This window comes from Prionailurus bengalensis, chromosome C2 (genome assembly GCF_016509475.1).
Source record: "Prionailurus bengalensis isolate Pbe53 chromosome C2, Fcat_Pben_1.1_paternal_pri, whole genome shotgun sequence".
Taxonomy (NCBI): domain Eukaryota; kingdom Metazoa; phylum Chordata; class Mammalia; order Carnivora; family Felidae; genus Prionailurus; species Prionailurus bengalensis.
The window spans coordinates 18,762,704-18,782,371 of NC_057350.1; the positions used below are offsets into that span (position 1 = coordinate 18,762,704).

At 40.9% G+C, this 19,668-nt stretch overlaps 1 protein-coding gene across 8 annotated transcripts in view; it reads left to right on the top strand.

The window, feature by feature from the left end:
• The window catches only part of LOC122491270 (amyloid beta precursor protein), a 279,513-nt gene that overhangs the window by 192,549 nt on the left and 67,296 nt on the right, over nt 1–19,668 (top strand). For all 8 annotated transcript variants that reach the window (XM_043593800.1, XM_043593801.1, XM_043593802.1 and 5 more), the window contains 2 exons: nt 3,463–3,537; nt 4,205–4,363. In XM_043593800.1, coding sequence (XP_043449735.1) covers nt 3,463–3,537; nt 4,205–4,363 — 234 coding nt within the window. The remainder of the gene's footprint in view (nt 1–3,462; nt 3,538–4,204; nt 4,364–19,668) is intronic.

Consider the following 19,668-nt stretch of genomic DNA (forward strand, 5'->3'; position numbering starts at 1 on the left):
ACTCACGGACCGCGAGATTGTGACCTGGCTGAAGTCGGACGCTCAACCGACTGCGCCACCCAGGCGCCCCTCTAATTGAATTTTTTGTAATTTTTGTTACTATTTGTTTTCTTATGAAAACAGACATTTTGGAGGGTTTTTTTTTTTTTTGGTATTTGGTTGCTGGGGCTCATGATAACTAAACTTATAGATTGCTGTTGAATAGGGTCTAGCAAATCTAAGATTCTGAATAGTCTATAAATGCTTTTTATTCTATATATATATCATGTAATAATTATATATGTTACTTATTTAGTAGTTTTACTATATCATTAAAATGAAATTTTTCAAAATGAAAGTTGACATTTCTCTAAATTTATTATTTTTAAGATAAGCATCAACATCTTAGGAACAATCCTTTTCCTGTCACCAAATAAAAAGAAACTTAGCTCACCTATTGAATTTGCCTTTGTTTTATGTTATTATATAAATATTATATATTTTATATATATTTATGTATATTTATAAATATACATGTATAACATTTATATATTATTTATGTGGATATATAAACACATAATTTATATAAGTTATATATATATACATATATATAAAATGTATATGTAATTTTTGTTGTTGTTTTTTTTTTTTTTTCAACATTTATTTATTTTTGGGACAGAGAGAGACAGAGCATGAATGGGGGAGGGGCAGAGAGAGAGGGAGACACAGAATCGGAAACAGGCTCCAGGCTCTGAGCCATCTGCCCAGAGCCCGACACGGGGCTCGAACTCACGGACCGCGAGATCGTGACCTGGCTGAAGTCGGACGCTTAACCGACTGCGCCACCCAGGCGCCCCAGTAATTTTTGTATTTTTTAATGGCACATTGGGCCATGGAAGATAAAAGCATGGTCTTTAGAGCTACAATGATCTTGGTGTATATCCTTCCTTCTCCATTTTTTTTTTCCTCCGTGACCTCGAGCAGGTAGCTTAACCTGATCCATAAAATGGAGATCGCCATGACTCATCTCATGGACTGCTTAAGTCATCAGTTAAGCAAGATAGACTTTATGAAGCTCTTAATACAAGATCTGCCATGTAGCAAATGTACAGTAATGTTTGTCATTGGAGCACTGCAGTGGAAGCTGCTGTTCCAGGAGAGAGATTGAGCCTGTGGTGTGTGTTTATCTTGCATTAAATAGGCCTAGGGTGATGGTTTGAGTGAATTGTTTTCTTTGGGAGGGTACAGGATATGGTTAAATTGCTCTGAAAGTCAAAATTCAATTTCATTTTGTAGTAGTGTTTATTTTCAATGCATCAGCCAAATCAGTCTCTTTAATTATTCCATGTATTTCCCAAGCTTAAAGTTTACAGACCAGGTTCGGAATGTACTAGGTGAGATGGCAGAAATGTAAAGGTAATACAGGAAATCAGTCTTCGCATTCCAATAAGCCACTTGGTTTCTCTCTCAGACGAATTTTGAGATTCCTTGCCGTAAGAGTTCATGGTAGAGCACCGCCACCGTGAACATTCTCAAACCAGGAAATTGAAATATTTTTTACTGCAAGCCATATCTCATCCATAAAGCAGAGGTGGTCTTCGTAGCCCCCTCCCTACAAGTGCCCTTTATTAACTCTTAGAGACATCAAAGCATCTGGGACCACGTGTTCTTTTGTGTTCTGTTCATATTCATAACAGTAGGACATTGGTTCCAATTTTGTTGTGACCTGTTTAGGTTATTTTTTACATGTTCTTCAAGTATAATAGAAAATTCACTCCGTTCTGTTTTCTCCATAATTTCATAAAAACAACACAAGGAAGCTAGTCTTGTATCCTATATAACAAATTAATGCTAGTAGCTAATAAAATATCTAAATAAAAACCTACATGGTGATTTGATATGGTATTATCTCATAGAAGTTCTCTGTCAATAGTTTTTATTCTAAGTCTCTCTCTCTCTCTCTCTCTCTCTCTTTTTCTGATCTTGAAGGATGTCAGAAAAAAAATCAGTTCTTTAGGGACAAATACCTATAAATAACAGGCTTTGATAGTACAGATATTAGGTTCTTTTGTGCTTTGTATATCTACAAAGTATGTAAGTACATATCTGTCAACAGACCATTATTTTGCTTACTTGATCTTTCTATTCTTTATTCTACCTAGTTCCGGTATGAGTTGCACTTAAAAAAGCTCTGCCTGACAGAGTATAGTACACTGGGAAAGGAAAGGCAGCCATAGGTGGTAAGAATCTAGTTTCATTCCATTTCAACAACATGCACGCAGCTGCAGGCTTCTTGGCATTCAGGCCAATGAATGAACCTCTCTCAGCGTAACCCTGGGTGGACTTCGAGGATGAGAAGAACAAGTGTTCTTTTCCTACAGAGCAGATTAGCCTGGTTACTAAATTAGCAGTACTTGCTAAGAATACGTTTTGCTACATTCGGAACATTATAATGTGTACTCTCTTGGAATTTCTGGGGGTATATAGGGTCCTCTTTGCTGTTCATGATGGGGTTTGGTGAGCAAAGGCCCCCCTTACCTACCATCAGTGGGGCGGACCTGACGATTTCTGACAATAGAAGTCTTCTTTTTCTTCCTCCATTATGTACTTCTTTTGGGGAGTGTGTTCATGGCATGTATACACATCTGTTAAATATTCATGCCTTGGGGCGCCTGGGTGGCTCAGTCGGTTAAGCGGCCGACTTCGGCTCAGGTCATGATCTCGCGGTCCGTGAGTTCAAGCCCCGCGTCGGGCTCTGGGCTGATGGCTCAGAGCCTGGAGCCTGTTTCAGATTCTGTGTCTCCCTCTCTCTGACCCTCCCCTATTCATGCTCTGTCTCTCTCTGTCTCAAAAATAAATAAACTTTAAAAAAAAATTAAAAAAATAAAATAAATATTCATGCCTTCCCCACCCCCCACCCCATTTACTGTTCAAAAATACACAGTTGGAAATTTTGTAACTCACTTTCACAAAAAACTAAAACTAAAGTATTCAATTTAATGTTGGAAATCCTTGTTCAAGAAATATATATAGAGGCGTCTGGGTGGCTCAGTCGTTTAAGCATCTTAACTCTTAATCTTGGCTCAGGTCATGATTTCACAGTTCAAGAGATAGAGTCCCACGTCAGGCTCTGTGCTGACAGTGCAGAGCCTACAAGAAAAAAAAAAAAATACATATCTATATGCCCTTTATGGATCGTTGACATTTGTGCACATCAAACAAAATGACTTGCAGCCACTTCTCAGGAAAAGAAAAAAAGACTACCTTTGTTTCAAAGGGCCATATTCCTTCGAAGAACATGAACATTGCTGTGTAATATACTGCTATGAGAGATGATACACTTCTTAGTGTGGGGTCAAACAGTTTGGAGATAGGACTGGAATGCGATAATTTTCTTAATGTATACAGTGTCAAATACAGAAAGAATAGATCTTTGAGAAAAGAACTGATGGTTTTAAATTGAAATGTTTTCTCATCTTGTAGGTCATGCGAGAATGGGAAGAGGCAGAAAGGCAAGCAAAGAACTTGCCTAAAGCGGACAAGAAGGCAGTCATCCAGGTAAAACCCAGGCGGGTTCTCCACCGGGCAGCATGGGCTAGCACCTCTAGAACCCCCAGGGGGATTGTTCACATTCCCACTAATTTGGACTATTGTTCATCATTGTCCAGGAATTCAGTTTCTTCAGCTCTTCCTTGCATTTGCTCTTAATTAGCTCAAGTTTTAATTCATTGCCATAAAACCCCTATTGTTCCTTGCATTCTGCTTTTGGTTGCCAAATTCTTCCTTTACCTCTTCCCCTGGCACAAATCACACACCATGATTAGACTTTTGCGACAGGAACTCCTCTCACAGCTGCCTTAAGCAAATTGTAAGATCCTCGTGGTCACTTTCCTATTAAAATACGTTGAGGGAGAGCGGAGTTGTTTTGGTTGGTTTCTCTTTGTTTGCAATGTAATTTCGAGTTTTAAAAGTAACAGAAATTTAGCCTGTGCTACGGCTCGTCCAGTCAGTCTTCGGGGGCCATAGAGAAGAATGATTTACAGTGAGAAATCAGGATTGAGGATGGGGTGCAGGAAAGGGAGGCAACCCATAGAGCATGCCGAATTCGTCAAAATGTTGGAAGGACTGTAAATCTTGGAGTCAAATGGAGTAGGATACCCCCTTGGGAAGCCCCATGCTGCACGTCCGGTCCCGTGTTGATGTGTGCGCGTGTTTGCAACGGCAGCATTTCCAGGAGAAAGTGGAGTCCCTGGAGCAGGAAGCAGCCAACGAGAGGCAGCAGCTGGTGGAGACGCACATGGCCCGAGTAGAAGCCATGCTCAATGACCGCCGTCGCCTGGCTCTGGAGAATTACATCACTGCCCTGCAGGCTGTGCCCCCTCGGGTAGGTCTGGCGAGGCCTCCTTTCACAACTCGCTTCGGGGCCCAACACAAACAGGAGGCGTGGGGGCACGGGGGGTGCTGAAGGCCACCGGAAGGAAATCTGGGAACTGTTACGAGCACCATTATGTACAGGTTTGGCCTCGGTTCCCTTGTCTTGAAGGTTATGGGGTCACAGGGGAGCCGCCTGCACAGGGTCGTCTCAGCGCAATAGACACTCATGCCTTTCCACAGAGTCGTCAGGCAGGCTTCCTGGGGACTCGACGCGCAAGACCTGACCCCAGTTAATGTGCCTGGGACAGTGACACGTCAGGAAACGTGTCAGTGACAGCTGAAGTCAGGAAACCGCAAAAGTTGACAGGACTTTCTATGTAACCATCTAATGACAAATAACTGAGGGTTAAGAAGAGTTGGGGCGTGGTTGGGCTGTTAGGATTTCTGTCAGGATTTTGAGGAACTAGAACTCAAGTTTCCTGCTGAGGGAAGCAGTCATATTCTCTGGTGGGAAACCCTCATCAGTCATGGTGTCCACAGAGAAGAGGCCTTGTTTGAGGTTTTCAGCAATAAATGCCCAGAAAGGCTTCCTGAGCAATGCAAGCAGATCTCCTCAGTGAGGCTTCATGGGAGAGTTTACTTTGGACATAAGGAACGTTCTGAGCCGGAGTGTGTGTGTACTATGTCCGTTAGTTTATCCGTTACTGAGTGAGCGACATTAAAATCTCTGCTATTTTCTCATGTGATGCTATCAGCCTCTGCTTTTTGTATTTTTGAGGCTTTGTTTTTAGGCGCAGAAACATCCAGAGCTCTTACGTCCTCCGCGCCCCCGCCCCCCATTATCATTATGACATGACCTCTTTATCCCTGGTACTATGTTTTGCTGTGAAGTTACTGTGTCTGATATTAAAGGTATTTCAGCTTTCTTCTGATCAATGTTATCATAGCATATCATTTTTCCATCCTCGTGGAACCTGTCTTTACAGTTGAAGTGCATTTCTTATAGGCAGCATACAGTTGAATCTTGCCTTTTAAAATTGCGAACACCATGTAATGAAGTTATTGATACAGTTATGCCTAAATCTGTCCTCTTGCTGCATCTCCTATTTGTTTCATCTATTCTTTGCTCCCTTTCTTTTCTTTTTTCTGCCAACTTTCGGACTAATAAGATATTTTTTTATGGTTTTCTTATATGCCCGTTGTAGGGTTTTTAGAACTGTAACTCTTTCTTTCGTTATTTTAGCGTTTGCCTCAGAGTTTTAGAAAATGTTTCTAACACTTCCCAATATTATACCAGCACAAGTGATACTATGCCACTTCATGTACATTACAGGAACCTCATCAGATTCTTCCATTTCCCCTTTCCCAATCTTTGGTCTGTTGTTGCCATACTTTTTCCATACTACATTATTGTTAGTTTTCTTTTAAACAATGAATTATCTTTTAAAGAGTTACATAATAAGAAAAATAGTTATCTAGATAGTTACCATTTCTGGTGCTCCTTAATCCTTGCATAGATCCATCTGGAATTATCTTCGTTCTACTCAGAGGACTTCCTTGAAAGTTTCTTTGAATGCATGTAGATTGGTGAAGAATTCTTTTGCTTGGGTATATCTGGAAAGATCTCTATTTCACTTTTGTTTTTGAAAGACATTTTTGCTGGGTATAGAATTATAGGTAGAAGTTTTCTGCAGCTACTTTAATGATGATGTTCCATTGTCTTATTTGCATGGTTTCCAACAAGAATGCTAATACCCTTTTCTTTATCTCTGTAAATAATATATCTTTTTTTTTTTTAATCTGGCCACTCTGAGGATTTTCTCTTTATCACCAGTTTTGAGCAATTTGATTATGATGTGCCATGTGTATTTCAGTCAGCTATTTATCCCATATGGCTGTTTTTTGTCTCCTACATTGTAGCTTTCACATCTAGAAGTTTAGTCTGGCTTTTGTTTGTTATTTTCATATCTCTCATTTCTTCACCTAAGTTTTTAAACTTTTGGAATGCATTTATAGTTACTTTTAATATCTTTGGTTGCTACCTCTAATATCAGCTTTGGGTCAATTTTGATTGATTTTGTTGATTGTTTTCATTATATGTAGTATTTTCCTTCATCGTTTCATACGTAGTAGTTTTTTATTGGCTGTCAGACATCGTGAACTTGACTTTGTTGAGTGCTGGGTACTTTTGTACACCTCTATTTTTTTATATATATTTTTTAATGTTTATTCATTTTTGGAGAAAGAGACAGAGACAGAGTGCAAGCCGGGGAGTGGTAGAGAGAGGGGGAGACACAGGATCTGAAGCAGGCCCCGGGCTCTGAGCTGTCAAGCACAGAGCCCGACATGGTGCTCAAACTCACAAACCACGAGATCGTGACCTGAGCTGAAGTCAGACACTTAACCGACTAAGCCACCCAGGTGCCCCTATATACCTCTGTTCTTGAGCTTTGTCCTGTAATGTTAAAGTACTCAGAAACCGTTTGATCCTTTTGGGTTTTGCTTTTAAGACTTGTTAGGTGGGTTCAGGGCAAGTTATCAGCTTATGGCTCATTCAGCAATACAGAGGTAGGATTCTTCTGAGTAATCTACTGTGAACACTGAGTTTTCCCATCTGGATGGTGGGAACAGGTGCTATCCCTGACCCTGTGTGAACACCAGGCGCTGTTGCCGCTAATCTTTTTGGGCGTTTTTTTCCCCCATGGTCTCAGCTGGATTCTTTCACTTGCGTGCTTTGATCATGAGTCAGCTACTTTTTGCATAGGGACATTAGATGCAAATCTGGGTTCTCTGAGCAACTCAGTCCTCCCCAGCACTCCTGCAGCTCCAGAGCTCACCTCCTTCATGTCCCCTTTCTCAGTGTTCACCGTCCTTCACCTGATGTCAGATGTCTTTTAGAAGCATAGTTCTGTATATTTTGTCCATATTTTGGTTGTTACAGGCGGTCGGGTAAATCTGGTCCTCATTACTCCATCTTGGCTGAAAGCAGCAGTTGGCATGTATGATGTGACTAAACCAAAAAGTCTCCCACTTACAGTGATTCTCCTCATTTTGATTTTTCCTTTGATGCTAAAGTTACAGCCCAGAAAGCTCTGAGGAACCATAGAAGAGCTTCCGGTACTCTTGTATAGATAGTGAGATTGAATTGACCTTGTTCTACCAGTGACATCACTGAGATCGAGTGTCTGGTCCGGGGTGACACCACCACACTGGTTCATGGACAGGGTGGAGCTGTCACAGCCGACCACTGGAGTGCCTTCTTACTAGACCACACTTCCTCTCTGAACAAAAGGCTTTTGAAAAAGAATATCACATTAGCATTTGCACGTTCTATTCAGAAAAACAGTCTCTGTCCTAGCACTGTTCGGTAAAGTCCTGTTTACATGCGTTTGGAGAAGAAGTTCCTTGGTTACTCTCTTTTTCTAGAGTACTCGATTTTGGAGTCAGGGCCGTTAGGATCGTTCGCCAGAGCAGGGCTGGGTGTGGGTGTTGAGACCAGAATCTCAATCACTGACAGTTTACTGGAATGTTCCAGCTGAAAGTCTGGTCTCTGAAGTAGGGTCTTTGCAGTGTGGTCATTGATGGAGCTAAAAATAAGATGGGGACTGAATGGAGTCCTGAACCAAAGCACATTTCAGAATTTTCAGTTCTGTCCCATCTGCCATCACAGGAAAGATGGCGATGAGAAGGGTATTTGCCAAAGCTTCCTGTATTACCAAAGGGGATACTTTCAGACTGGTCACAATCGTATTCATTCTGGGCCTGTTGATCTCTTCATGCAGAATTAAACATCGTGTTAATTTGAAATAAAAATTAAAGACTGGATTAGGGGCTATTTTACTGTCAAAAAAAATCAGATGGTTGTTGATTGATCCAAGAAGTCTATTGAATTCTTCCCTAGAAATGCATAAAACTCTCCCATGGAATAAAAACTGGGGCTGGATAATCATGGGGCTGCAATCTTGCTATCACCTGCCATTTAAAAAACAAAATTCTTTTTTAGGGGCGCCTGGGTGGCTCAGTTGGTTGGTGTCTAACTTCAACTCAGGTCATGATCTCATGGCTCGTGAGTTTGAGCCCCACATCAGGCTCTGTGCTGACAGCTCAGAGCCTGGAGCCTGCTTCGGATTCTGTGTCTCCCTCTCTCTCTCTGTCCCTCCCACCTTCTTTCTCTCTCTCTCTCTCTCTCTCTCTCTCTCTCTCTCTCTCTCTCTGTCTTCTCTATCAGTAATAAATAAACACTAAAAAAAATTTTAATGAAAAGTTAAATTTAAATTAAAAATTAAATTTTAAATTAAAAATAAAAATAAACAATCTTTTAACATTTATTTATTTTTGAGAGACAGCATGAGTCGGGGAGGGGCAGAGAGAGAGGGAGACACATAATACAAAGCAAGCACCGGGCTCTGAGCTGTCAGCACAGATCCCAATGCAGGGCTCAAACCTACTAACTGTGAGATCATGACCTGAGCCAAAGTCAGACCCTGAACAGACTGAGCCACCCAGGCACCCCCATCACCTGCCATGTTTAAGTTAATGAGCATCTTATTTAAATTTTATTTCACGTGTTTATTTTAACATATAGCTGGACCTGGCTCTGCACTTTGGAAAAAATGCCAGAAAATTCTAAGTCCCCTTTTAAGGACTTTTCTGTATTCCTATTAAAAGACAAATCAGGAGCATGCCGGTTACTGTCCAAGGAAGGTGGCATCTTATATTGGAGCCATAAATACATTTTTCTGAGATCTCCCTCATGCTTAACACAGTGCCTGGAAAAGATGAAGTATTCAGTAAATGTTAGTTGAATATAGGAAATGAATTAGTCAGTGTTTTTTCTGTGGATTCTATAGTTGATAGCACCTTCAAAATAATTATCCCCTTAACCCTGACCATACTGTGCCCGTCCCGGCCTTGGCACGTGGGAATCTGAAACAACATGGATTGTTTTCATCTTTGAGGCTCATATTTAATCTGTATTTTTATCTATAATTTTGAACCCAAGCTTGGAAGTGTTATGTGATGATGTTTTGATGATGTTTTCATGCAGCTAGAATTCCTTGCCGTACTATGAATTTCATTTGTGAGTCCCCATGGCTGTGTGTGCTTTATGTTCTAAAATTTCCTTTTTAATTAATTATGTGCCTGCTGGCCAATACCATAAATGGCTAATCTAAAAGTGCATTGGAATTATACTTAGAATTTTGCCATGTCCAAATACTTCCAACATCACAGGAGATAAAACAGTTGTATTTCCTCAGGAATAGTTTGGTCTTTGCACTCAGGATAAACTCTTAATCTGTAGAGGGCGAGTGACTCTTCTAAGGACCAGCCCCTTTCATTTTAACTCTTTTCTTAAAGTTTCCTTGGAAAATCAAGGAGTTGCACCCTTTCTCTTTCCCCTAGAATTGTTAAATTCCTCTGCAGAGTTGCATCACACATGGTCAGACTTCCGCCACTCTTCGATCACTACCAAATTTAAGTACAACTTAAAACTAAATTATCATTTGACCACCAGATCTCTCTACCTATGCTTCTCACTTCTTACTTTATCAGAGCTCATATTCAGTCACCTTACGGCCTCATGAATGATGAGCTGAATGTGATCTGAGCCTTCTTTTTGTAACTGTCAGGATTCCACTTCACAGACGGAGAGAAGACGAAGCTGTTGCCTTACTGTCCATCATTCTCTTCAATATGCAGACCAGTTAGCCTTTAGCAGGCTCCCGTACAGTTAAACTAAAGGCTAGATCAGAATTTCTGTTTAAAATAAACATGGTGGGCTGAGGTCTGAAAAAACTTAGGAGTTCCTAATTAGTAAGAATTGAAATGTGTTAAAACATGGGAGCCAAATGACAAAAGCTTTCTTTATAATTCAGAGATTCTCAGTGTCTTTACAGATACTTATTCCAGATCTTCCATTAGACAGCGTTCTAATTATCATCTTGACCGCAGAGGACTTTGAAGCATTTTCTACATGGGAGTGAGAATGAGGAAATGTTTTCGTGTAGATCTGTCTTGTCTGTGTGCCCCTGGTGTTGTGTGTTTGTGGTGGTGGTGGTGGTGTTTTCCAGTGTCTCACAATTACAGTCATCTTCTGAGCGCCAAAATTAATTTCATGCTTATATCGGATGCCTCACATTCACATTCAGACTTCCAACATTCAGCTGAGGGGTAAGAAGTTCCTTTAGCACCAACACTCTTTCCTTTCTCATTTCTGATTAGTTCAGCCAAGTGTTAAATTTCCTGAGATTCCGGAAAACTGCCTCATAGAATTCCTTGGTAGGGCATTAATGTAACGACTTGTGAGATTTATCATCAAGGAACATGGTTTTGTCCCTAGGTGGAGATTTTGCTCAGTGCTGTTTAGTGAATTCTAACAGCAGGGAAATAAATATCCAATAAGAAGCAGCAAAATCATTGGAGAAAATCAAGGACAGAAATTCATGAGTGCGAAACAGAGGCGTTTAACTTGGCCGTTTTAAAAAGTTTTCCTGTAACCTTGCAAACTGCCCTTCTCCCTACAACTCTTCATGTTCTGCTAATCGCTTCGGGTCCAAAAAGAGATATGAGCATTTATAGAATATATGCAGACAGCATGCATCCACATGCCAGGGTAAATCTGGTACATCTGCACCTCAATATAAGGGACAGGAAATAATTTAAAAACCATTTGCCTAGTTCTTCATATGTGAAGGACCTGAGACAGAAGAGTCCCAAGATGTTTGAGGCATTCTATCCTCAAGCTTTCAGTATAATACAGACTTTGTAAAGCTGATATGAATGCACTTAAAAGTTAAAAGACTGCTAGGTTGAAAATCACCTTTGAGATATATAATTATCTTAAACCTTACATATTTACTATTCATCCATTCATCATTCATTTAGTTTTAGTTGCAATTTGTAAAATTGGTGGGCACAAGGAGACTCATTAACTTGAGAGCTTTTTAAAAAAAATTTTTTTTTAATTTTATTTATTTATCCTGAGAGAGACAGAGATAGTACAAGTGGAGGAGGGGCAGAGAGAGAGGGAGAGAGAGAGAATCCCAAGCAGGCTCCACACTGCCAGCACAGAGCCCGAGGTGGGGCTCAGACTCACGAAAGCATGAGATCATGTCCTGAGTCGAAACCAAGAGTCAGATGCTTAACCGACTGAGCCACCCAGGCGCGCCTAACTTAAGAGCTTTTAAGGACAGACCCAGTAACAAACAGATGGAAAGGAAAACAGGAGAATTAGCATTCATTGGACAAAATCCTACAGACTCTGCTGACTGATTTGCACACTATTTCCGTAAAACCTCTTAATATGACCGCCTTACCTTGCTTTGAATCTGTACCAATCTTGATAGACGGATCTAAAGACCAGCAGGTGATATGGAACCAGAGACGCTAGTGCTTTCTGTTTTTAATTGAACTAAGTTAAACAGAAAATTACGAAATATGTAGTAGAGGCGTTAGCTGGAAAGCTGTCCTGTGCCCCTGAATCCACATTCATCACCCGGATTCCCTCCACCGCAGAGCCCTGCTTCGGGACTGCCTTCAAAGTCGGAAGGGCTCTTCATCGGATACTGTCAAACCCTACAGCACTGGGATGTCCTGTTTCTTTCCGGGATAGGTTGCATGTACACATTTAAATGATGATATCTGTTTTCATTTCATCCTTGAAAATCAGAACCCATCACGAAAACGTAAATGTTTTTCAGACAAATGCATAATAGCGCATTATTTAACGACGTAGGGGTTACTTACCTTTCTGGCCTCACAGACGTCTACCCTGTGGGGGCAGATAGTAGCCCGGGTCTTCCCCTTAGAAACATGCGCGCACATGATGTTCACCCACTGATCAATTTAATTGCATTTGGGTTTTTATAAGCATTGTTTTGGGTTTCCTCGCATTAATGTTTCCAGTAGGTCAAGGCGCTGTGGTTAGCTGGAGTATGAGGAGAGGGGGAAATTAAAAGAGATATGAAGGTATGTGTCTTTGAGCGTGGTGCAGCCAGTTGGAGGATGTGGGAAGCAAAAATGCCAAAATGCAAGTATGGAGATGCAAAATGGAAACATACTATTTTACCTCTCTTCTAAAAAGTCAAGATTATGTCACAGTTGGCATTTGTGGGGTGATCAGACCACTTGGCAAATCTTTGCACAAAGTTCTGTGGTATCCTTTCAAACGTGCTTCGTTTATGGTTTCTTCCATTAACTCCATAGGCTTTGCCTTTGGGGTTGTATTAATAATCCAACTCGTCATGAAGAGCTTCAGCGTGTTTCACTGCTTGCCTAAATAAGAATTGAGTACCTGCAACTCCAGAGAATTTCTGGCCCTTCTTGGCTCTCAGCTTGGTTGATCTAAGCTCCGCATCCAGTGGATGCTACAGTTGATCCAAAAGCATTGATCCTGGGTTTGGATCAGGTGCTGAATTTCAGTTCTGTACGCTGTCTTCGCTGATTTAATTTTTTTTTTTAACGTTTATTTATTTTTGGGACAGAGAGAGACAGAGCATGAACGGGGGAGGGGCAGAGAGAGAGGGAGACACAGAATCGGAAACAGGCTCCAGGCTCTGAGCCATCAGCCCAGAGCCCGACGCGGGGCTCGAACTCACAGACCGTGAGATCGTGACCTGGCTGAAGTCGGACGCTTAACCGACTGCGCCACCCAGGCGCCCCTGTCTTCGCTGATTTATAGCTGTGGTGTGTGTGACTCAACTCTCCATATTCTGACACCAAATGTGAGGATTTTTTTTCCCCCTCACATTTGATAATTATGACACTCCCCATCATTAGCATAAGCCCTACAGATTGAGGGCTCCGTCCTACCAGACTGCCCCCCCATTTCAGCCACCCATCCCAAGTCTCAGATTTTCACTCACATTTTTTCCTTCTGACCAACCAGCCATGCATCAGAGGTTCCCACAACCCCCTTCTTGGGTTTGATAATTTACTAGAACAATGCACGGAATTCAGATCAGTGCTTTACTTACTGTTAGCAACATATTCTAAGGGATATAACCCAGGAATAGCCAGATGGCAGTGACACATGGGGCAAGGCGTAGGGGAAGGGATGGGGCACTGGGATGTCTGCTCTGTCTGTGCTCTCCTGGCACCCCACTGTGTTCCCCAACCGGGAACCTGTCTGAACCCCACTGTGAGCATTTTTTTTATGGGGAGGTTCCATTAGGTAGGCACAACGGATTAAATCCCCGGCCTCTGGTGACTGAACTCAATCTCCAGTCCCTCTCCCCTCTCAGGAGGGTGGAACTAAAAATTCCAAACCTCTAATCACTGGGTTTGAACCATCCTCCAAGAGTCACTGGGAGAGTGTACCAAAGATAACACTTTATCGCTTCAGGGGTCCTAGAAGCTCCTGTGGCAGGAACCAGAAGCTCAGACTGAATATTCTGCAAAAAGATGCTCCTGTCACCCCTGTCACTCAGGAAATTACTAGAGTTTTAGGAGCTCTGTGTCAAAGACTAGGGAAAGAGACCAAATAATAGATTTCCTTATGATGTCACTGTACCCAGAATAAATTATTTCTGACAACTAGATTAAAACCACTCTTATTTTCTAAATTTTATAGTAGATGTCAACACCTGTCTTTAATTCCCAGGTTCACCACCCATAAAACCTGTAACTTGGAACAGACGACTTAATTGAAAGGATTCTTCCTCCTTCATTTGCAAAATGGGGTTAATTGGGGGCGCCTGGGTGGCGCAGTCGGTTAAGCGTCCGACCTCAGCCAGGTCACGATCTCGCGGTCCGTGAGTTCGAGCCCCGCGTCGGGCTCTGGGCTGAGGGCTCAGAGCCTGGAGCCTGTTTCCGATTCTGTCTCCCTCTCTCTCTGCCCCTCCCCCGTTCATGCTCTGTCTCTCTCTGTCCCAAAAATAAATGTTGAAAAAAAAAAAATTAAAAAAAAAAAGGGGGGGGTTAATTGTTCTCTTTTACAATTAGCCTTGTTCTAGCTTTCTTAGCCATATTAGAAAAACAAAAGGATTAATCAGAGGTTGGGCTGAGATTGTGAAGTAGGGAGATACCTTCCTCCCTGAGAAGAGAAAGGCTAGAATATACTGTAAAAACACCAGGAACGGAGGCTTCGTTGCCAAGTCCCTGTTAGGAAGTCCACTTCCCTGTGGAGGAGGGAAGGGGGAGAAGATGACTTTCTGTTCTCCTGGGGGCCACCGTGTTCTGTTAACAGCACAAGGCCAAGAGCCGAAGCAGTTACCTGGATAGGCCGGGAGGGGAGGATATCTAATGCCTCCCTGTTCTCCAACCTTGAGAAATACTGAATGGAGGCAGGCCCAAGAATCTGGTGCCATTTCCCCGGCCGCTTCCTCAAGACTTCCTTCAGTGTTCAGCTTGGCGTAGAATTGTCATTTGCCTTCGTAAACTCATTTTAAACTACACAAATCGTGTGTGTGCTCTTCTGAAGAAAGGAATGTGGATGAATTTTGCAGTGAACTTTAAAAATTTAGTTCAACTCCTAGCTTTAAAGACAAACACAGCTGTGATCCAAAGGTGCCCGTGGACGCTTCTCTGACTGTCTCTTTTATCCCCCAGATTTTTCTTGCAACAGTGAAGGTACTTGTGAAATGCTGAAATTCTGAGGGCCAAAGTATCGAAAAGAACTTAACTGAGACCATCTCAAGCAGAGAAAGGTTTAACTCTAAGGGTGTTTTTTAAAACCTGCACAGAAATTGTATACATTTTACACTTAGATGCTTAAGACTTCTTGAAATCCAAGATGAAAATAATGGCCTTAGCCTGTTTGTGAAAACAGGAGAGACTTGTGTTTTCTTGATAGGCAATTAAGTTTCCTGGTTACATGGTTAGAAACCAGTGGGATGCAATTTAATGCTCCAGGAGGCGGCTTTCTGAATAAGTCCCTAGCCACCTGGAAAGTTTCGGGTGCTCCTCATAAAGTGACCCATTTATTTCCTCCTCCCTGGTGAGATTACACCCAGTGCCTTTAAAGACTCTTGACATATCATTCCCTCTCCTCGGGAAAATGGCTTAAGACACAAGTGTATTGTGATAAGATGCCCGATTTCCAAATCAAGCATAAAGCATGGAGTAAAATAGGATCAGTTGGCCATGTTTTAATATGCCTCCCACATGAACTACACATCCAGACACGATTGCATGGAATCAGTTAGACGTGTGTGATTGACCCCAAGTCCAGCAACACGAAATGTATGAAATTGCATAAAAACCCAGTGAAAAGGCAATACAGTTGAGAAGAGGGGAAATCATTTTTTTTTAATGTTACATTTTATAGAGGAGGGCCATGAACTTTCTTTCAAAATTATTTACATCAACCTGGCATCAAAACCCAAACCATAAGACGAGCTATGTCATCTTTTGAAATTAATGAGATGAATTCTTGTTGATGTTAGTTTGAACGTGCCATGGAATGCATGAAATATTTTCTGGGAAGTGTTCCTCGTTAAAACAACGTTCTAAAGGACTCCAGCATACTGGATAGATAGGTCAAGTGGGGTTGAAAAATCAGTATGTCTCATGAAAATCGGGAGTGCGTCTTAGTGGAGAGATGCTTATTAACTCAGATACCATGAAGGATAGATTTTGTTACTGGAACCACGCGTGAAATTACAATTAGGTCTAGGTTATTCAATAATTTAATTAACAAACATTTTTGGCAACCAAATTGTGCCAGGATCTGTGCCGGCAGCCAGAGTTATGCTCTTGTTCCAAGAAAAGAAAATGGTTAACGTTCCAAAAGATAAATCTTCTATTTTAGGTTAAATCTAATCCATTTTAGTAATGCCCAGTCTCAATCCGTTAAGAAATTCTTTTTGAAACGATTTTTGAAAATGCATTGTGATAGTGAAGTGAATTTAGTGCAGACTGAAAAGTGTCACATCAGATGCAAATAGACACTTTGTTGTTATGGGCTAAACACCCAGAAACAATAGTGATGATAAAAACGGATTGGATGTAATTAGTCCCCCCGGGGCAGATCTTTTCCTTTTATTTTCTCTGCCCTTTGCTATAAATTTTAATAATAAGATCAGCCATCCTATGCCAATGTAATCAGATTGTAGTATTTATATGTACAATATGTAAATTGTGAAATAAGGGAAATTTGTCAGGAAAAAAAAACATGATTTACTAGTTACGGAAGATTTAAAGACTTGAGAATGATTGGAAGTAAATGCATAGAGGTTAAACACAGGTTCCTTACACTCTTTCCTGTGAATATGTTTGAACCACTGAATTCTTACGCTCGTATTTCTAATCAGCCGAACAATCTTGTCATAAATGTAACTATTGTGACAATAGTAGAATCATTTACTTTAAGAGAATACATTTCTTGTAGAGATGTTTTTTTTTCTCTTATTTTTGTATATTACTGTGTTTTTAATTACAATTTTAAGAAACTTATCTTTGTCTTAGCATAATGAAATAAACCCCCAAGAGATTCCCTTTTATCCTGAAATGCATGGATGAAATGCATGGATGGTACATCTCTAGAAATAACTAGTTTTAATCCTTGGCAATTTTACCGCTAAAAGTGGTAAAAGCAATTACTTATTTGATTAAAATATGCAATGAATCATATACCAAAGGCAACGCCCTTTTTGGCTTTTTTTTTTAACTTAAAGCAAATGAAAGATATAAAAGCATAGAGAAATGTTAATGTTTTTCTTTGTTACCTAAGAATGATATTTGTTTCTCAGCTGCAGACATAACCACCATTTTATTTGGTGTGATATATCTGCCTGTTCCAACATAAGAGCTAATCTGATTTTTTTTTTTTTTCATTTCTAAGCACGATTCTTAGAAATGTGTTTGCATGGATGCATCAACCGAGCAGAACCATGTAATTCATTTATTGAGGGGCATGGTAATGTCTTCCTGAATTATCTCATGTCCCGAGGCGTAGGCATTAGGAAGAAAAAGGCTTATGTTTATACTAGACACACACACACAATGTGTGTCTGAGCTCATGTAAACAATGATGAGGTCATAGCTTACAATGGGCTCTTAGGCCTCATTATTCTTGCCGGAGCTTTGTTTCCTGGTAAAGTGAGGGCAAGCCTTGCTGAGGCCTTGGGGAATCATGAGATCCTGGTGTGCTTCTGGTTCATTGTCAAGCTCTAGGGATTTGTTGGGGGAAGTTAGAAATATATTTCTGAAATGGAGAAATGTTGGTGTTAAATAAGATAAGCAATTTTAAACATGTGAACACAATGACCATTTAATTTTCCATCTTAATAGGCGATAAGTAAGGAAGGATGGATGGAGAACTAGAATCTGTGCGTGTCATAAAAGCCTAACTTTTAACTAATACCTTTAATCGTTTTCTAGTAATCCTAAACAAATTGACAAAGGACATTCCTGTCTTGCCATTTCACCTCCCTACATCTGACACAGTAGCTGAAAATGGAGTGCCAGAAAGCAGGAACAGCAGTTGAGAGACTGAATAAGCTAAATCTGGATGGTCTTCTGCACAATGATAAGAGTGGGTGTGATCATGTCCCCAAAGAATATCATCTGAGCTTATAAGCATTAGAGATTTAGGCGAGGACTCCTAGAACAGACTCATTTCTAACCACTCAATTATTTCTCTCTGTATTCAACTATGCAAGTTGCTTTTGGAATTATTTTTAGCTTGACCCATGTTAGAGTTTCCTTGAAAGGCATGATCACATAGCAGATCGGGAGAACAGGGTTAAGAGCCAGAGCCAGACTCTCTGTTCTCACTATACCACGGGCTAGCTCTGTAACTAGCTGTGTAACCAGCCATATAACCCTGTACCTTCTTTGTGCTGTGTTTTATCTATGATAAAACCCCAGCCATAGGGTTGATAGGAAGATTTGGTGAGTTACTATGCATAAAGCACATGGTCTCACTCATTCATATAAATAGCCAATAAGTGTTGAGCTGTTACTGCTTAGAGGAAAGAAAAGGGGCTGGGCATTGGAGGCAAGGACTGAGTGGAAGAAATAGATGTGTACTGTGCACCTGCTGTGAACTAAGCATTACCCTCGACAGCTAACACAGAACGTGGTTAATACTCAGTGTACTCTGTATGAAAGATACTCTTATCTGAATTGCACAGAAGAAAAATTTGAGGCCTGGATAATATGGGGGACTCTCAAATTCATTTTAAAATTCATGTTAACAGTAATAATTTGCAAGTGGGAATGTGTGCTGTTTTGGGCGATAGTGGAAGAAAAAGGGGAGACCCAAATGTTAGTTGTCAGAAGTTACCCCTCCATTGTCCAATTTGAGATTCGGCTTTAATGCAGTAATGACAAGGCCAGTGTGGCGCCTTTATATTTCTGGTGCACACACTCTTTGGTGGCCGGCGTTTCAAGACAAAATGCCTTATAGAAACATTCATAGGTGACTGGCTGCAAAATAAATAAGAAGGAAAGAAGGTTATAAGAAAGCAATCCTTATGTTTAATTGAAGTATTTTTTCTTATATGTACTCTTTAAAAGAAAAAAAATTTCCATTTTCCTCAAAACAATGAAGCCTTTTCAAGAGAAAATAATGAAATAGAGCTATGAAAGCACATGCAGTCAGTCAGCTTGCACACATCAGGGGCAGGGACATTGTGAATAGATGCAATTAGATCCTTTCTGTCTCCAGCCTTGGAGGGATCATCATGACAGAAATAGAGGGAATTATTTATTTTTTTATATTAAATATAATTTACTGTCAAATTGGTTTCCATACAACACCCAGTGCTCATCCCAACAGGAGCCCTCCTGAATGCCCATCACCCACTTTCCCCTCTCCCCCACCCCCCATCAACCCTCAGTTTGTTCTTAGTGTTTAAGAGTCTCTTATGGGGGCGCCTGGGGGGCGCAGTTGGTTAAGCGTCTGACTTCAGCCAGGTCACGATCTCACGGTCCGGGAGTTCGAGCCCCGCGTTGGGCTCTGGGCTGATGGCTCAGAGCCTGGAGCCTGTTTCCGATTCTGTGTCTCCCTCTCTCTCTGCCCCTCCCCCGTTCATGCTCTGTCTCTCTCTGTCCCAAAAAATAAATAAACGTTGAAAAAAAAAGTTAAAAAAAAAAAAAAGAGTCTCTTATGGTTTGCCTCCCTCCTAGAGGGAGTTTTTTAAAGGCCTTGGTGTTAAATAACAAGCAAGGGGATCAAGGGTTTGTAATATCCTGACTGCACAATCCTGCATATAAAGTATCCATTACATTCAATAATATCCTGCCGTTAAACGAATCGTATTTTAAATATATACATACACACACACACACACACGCGCATACATATATATAATCAATGTAGCTGGTCAGTTGTTATCTCTTTTATTACTTTTCTGCTCTGGGGTTTAAAAG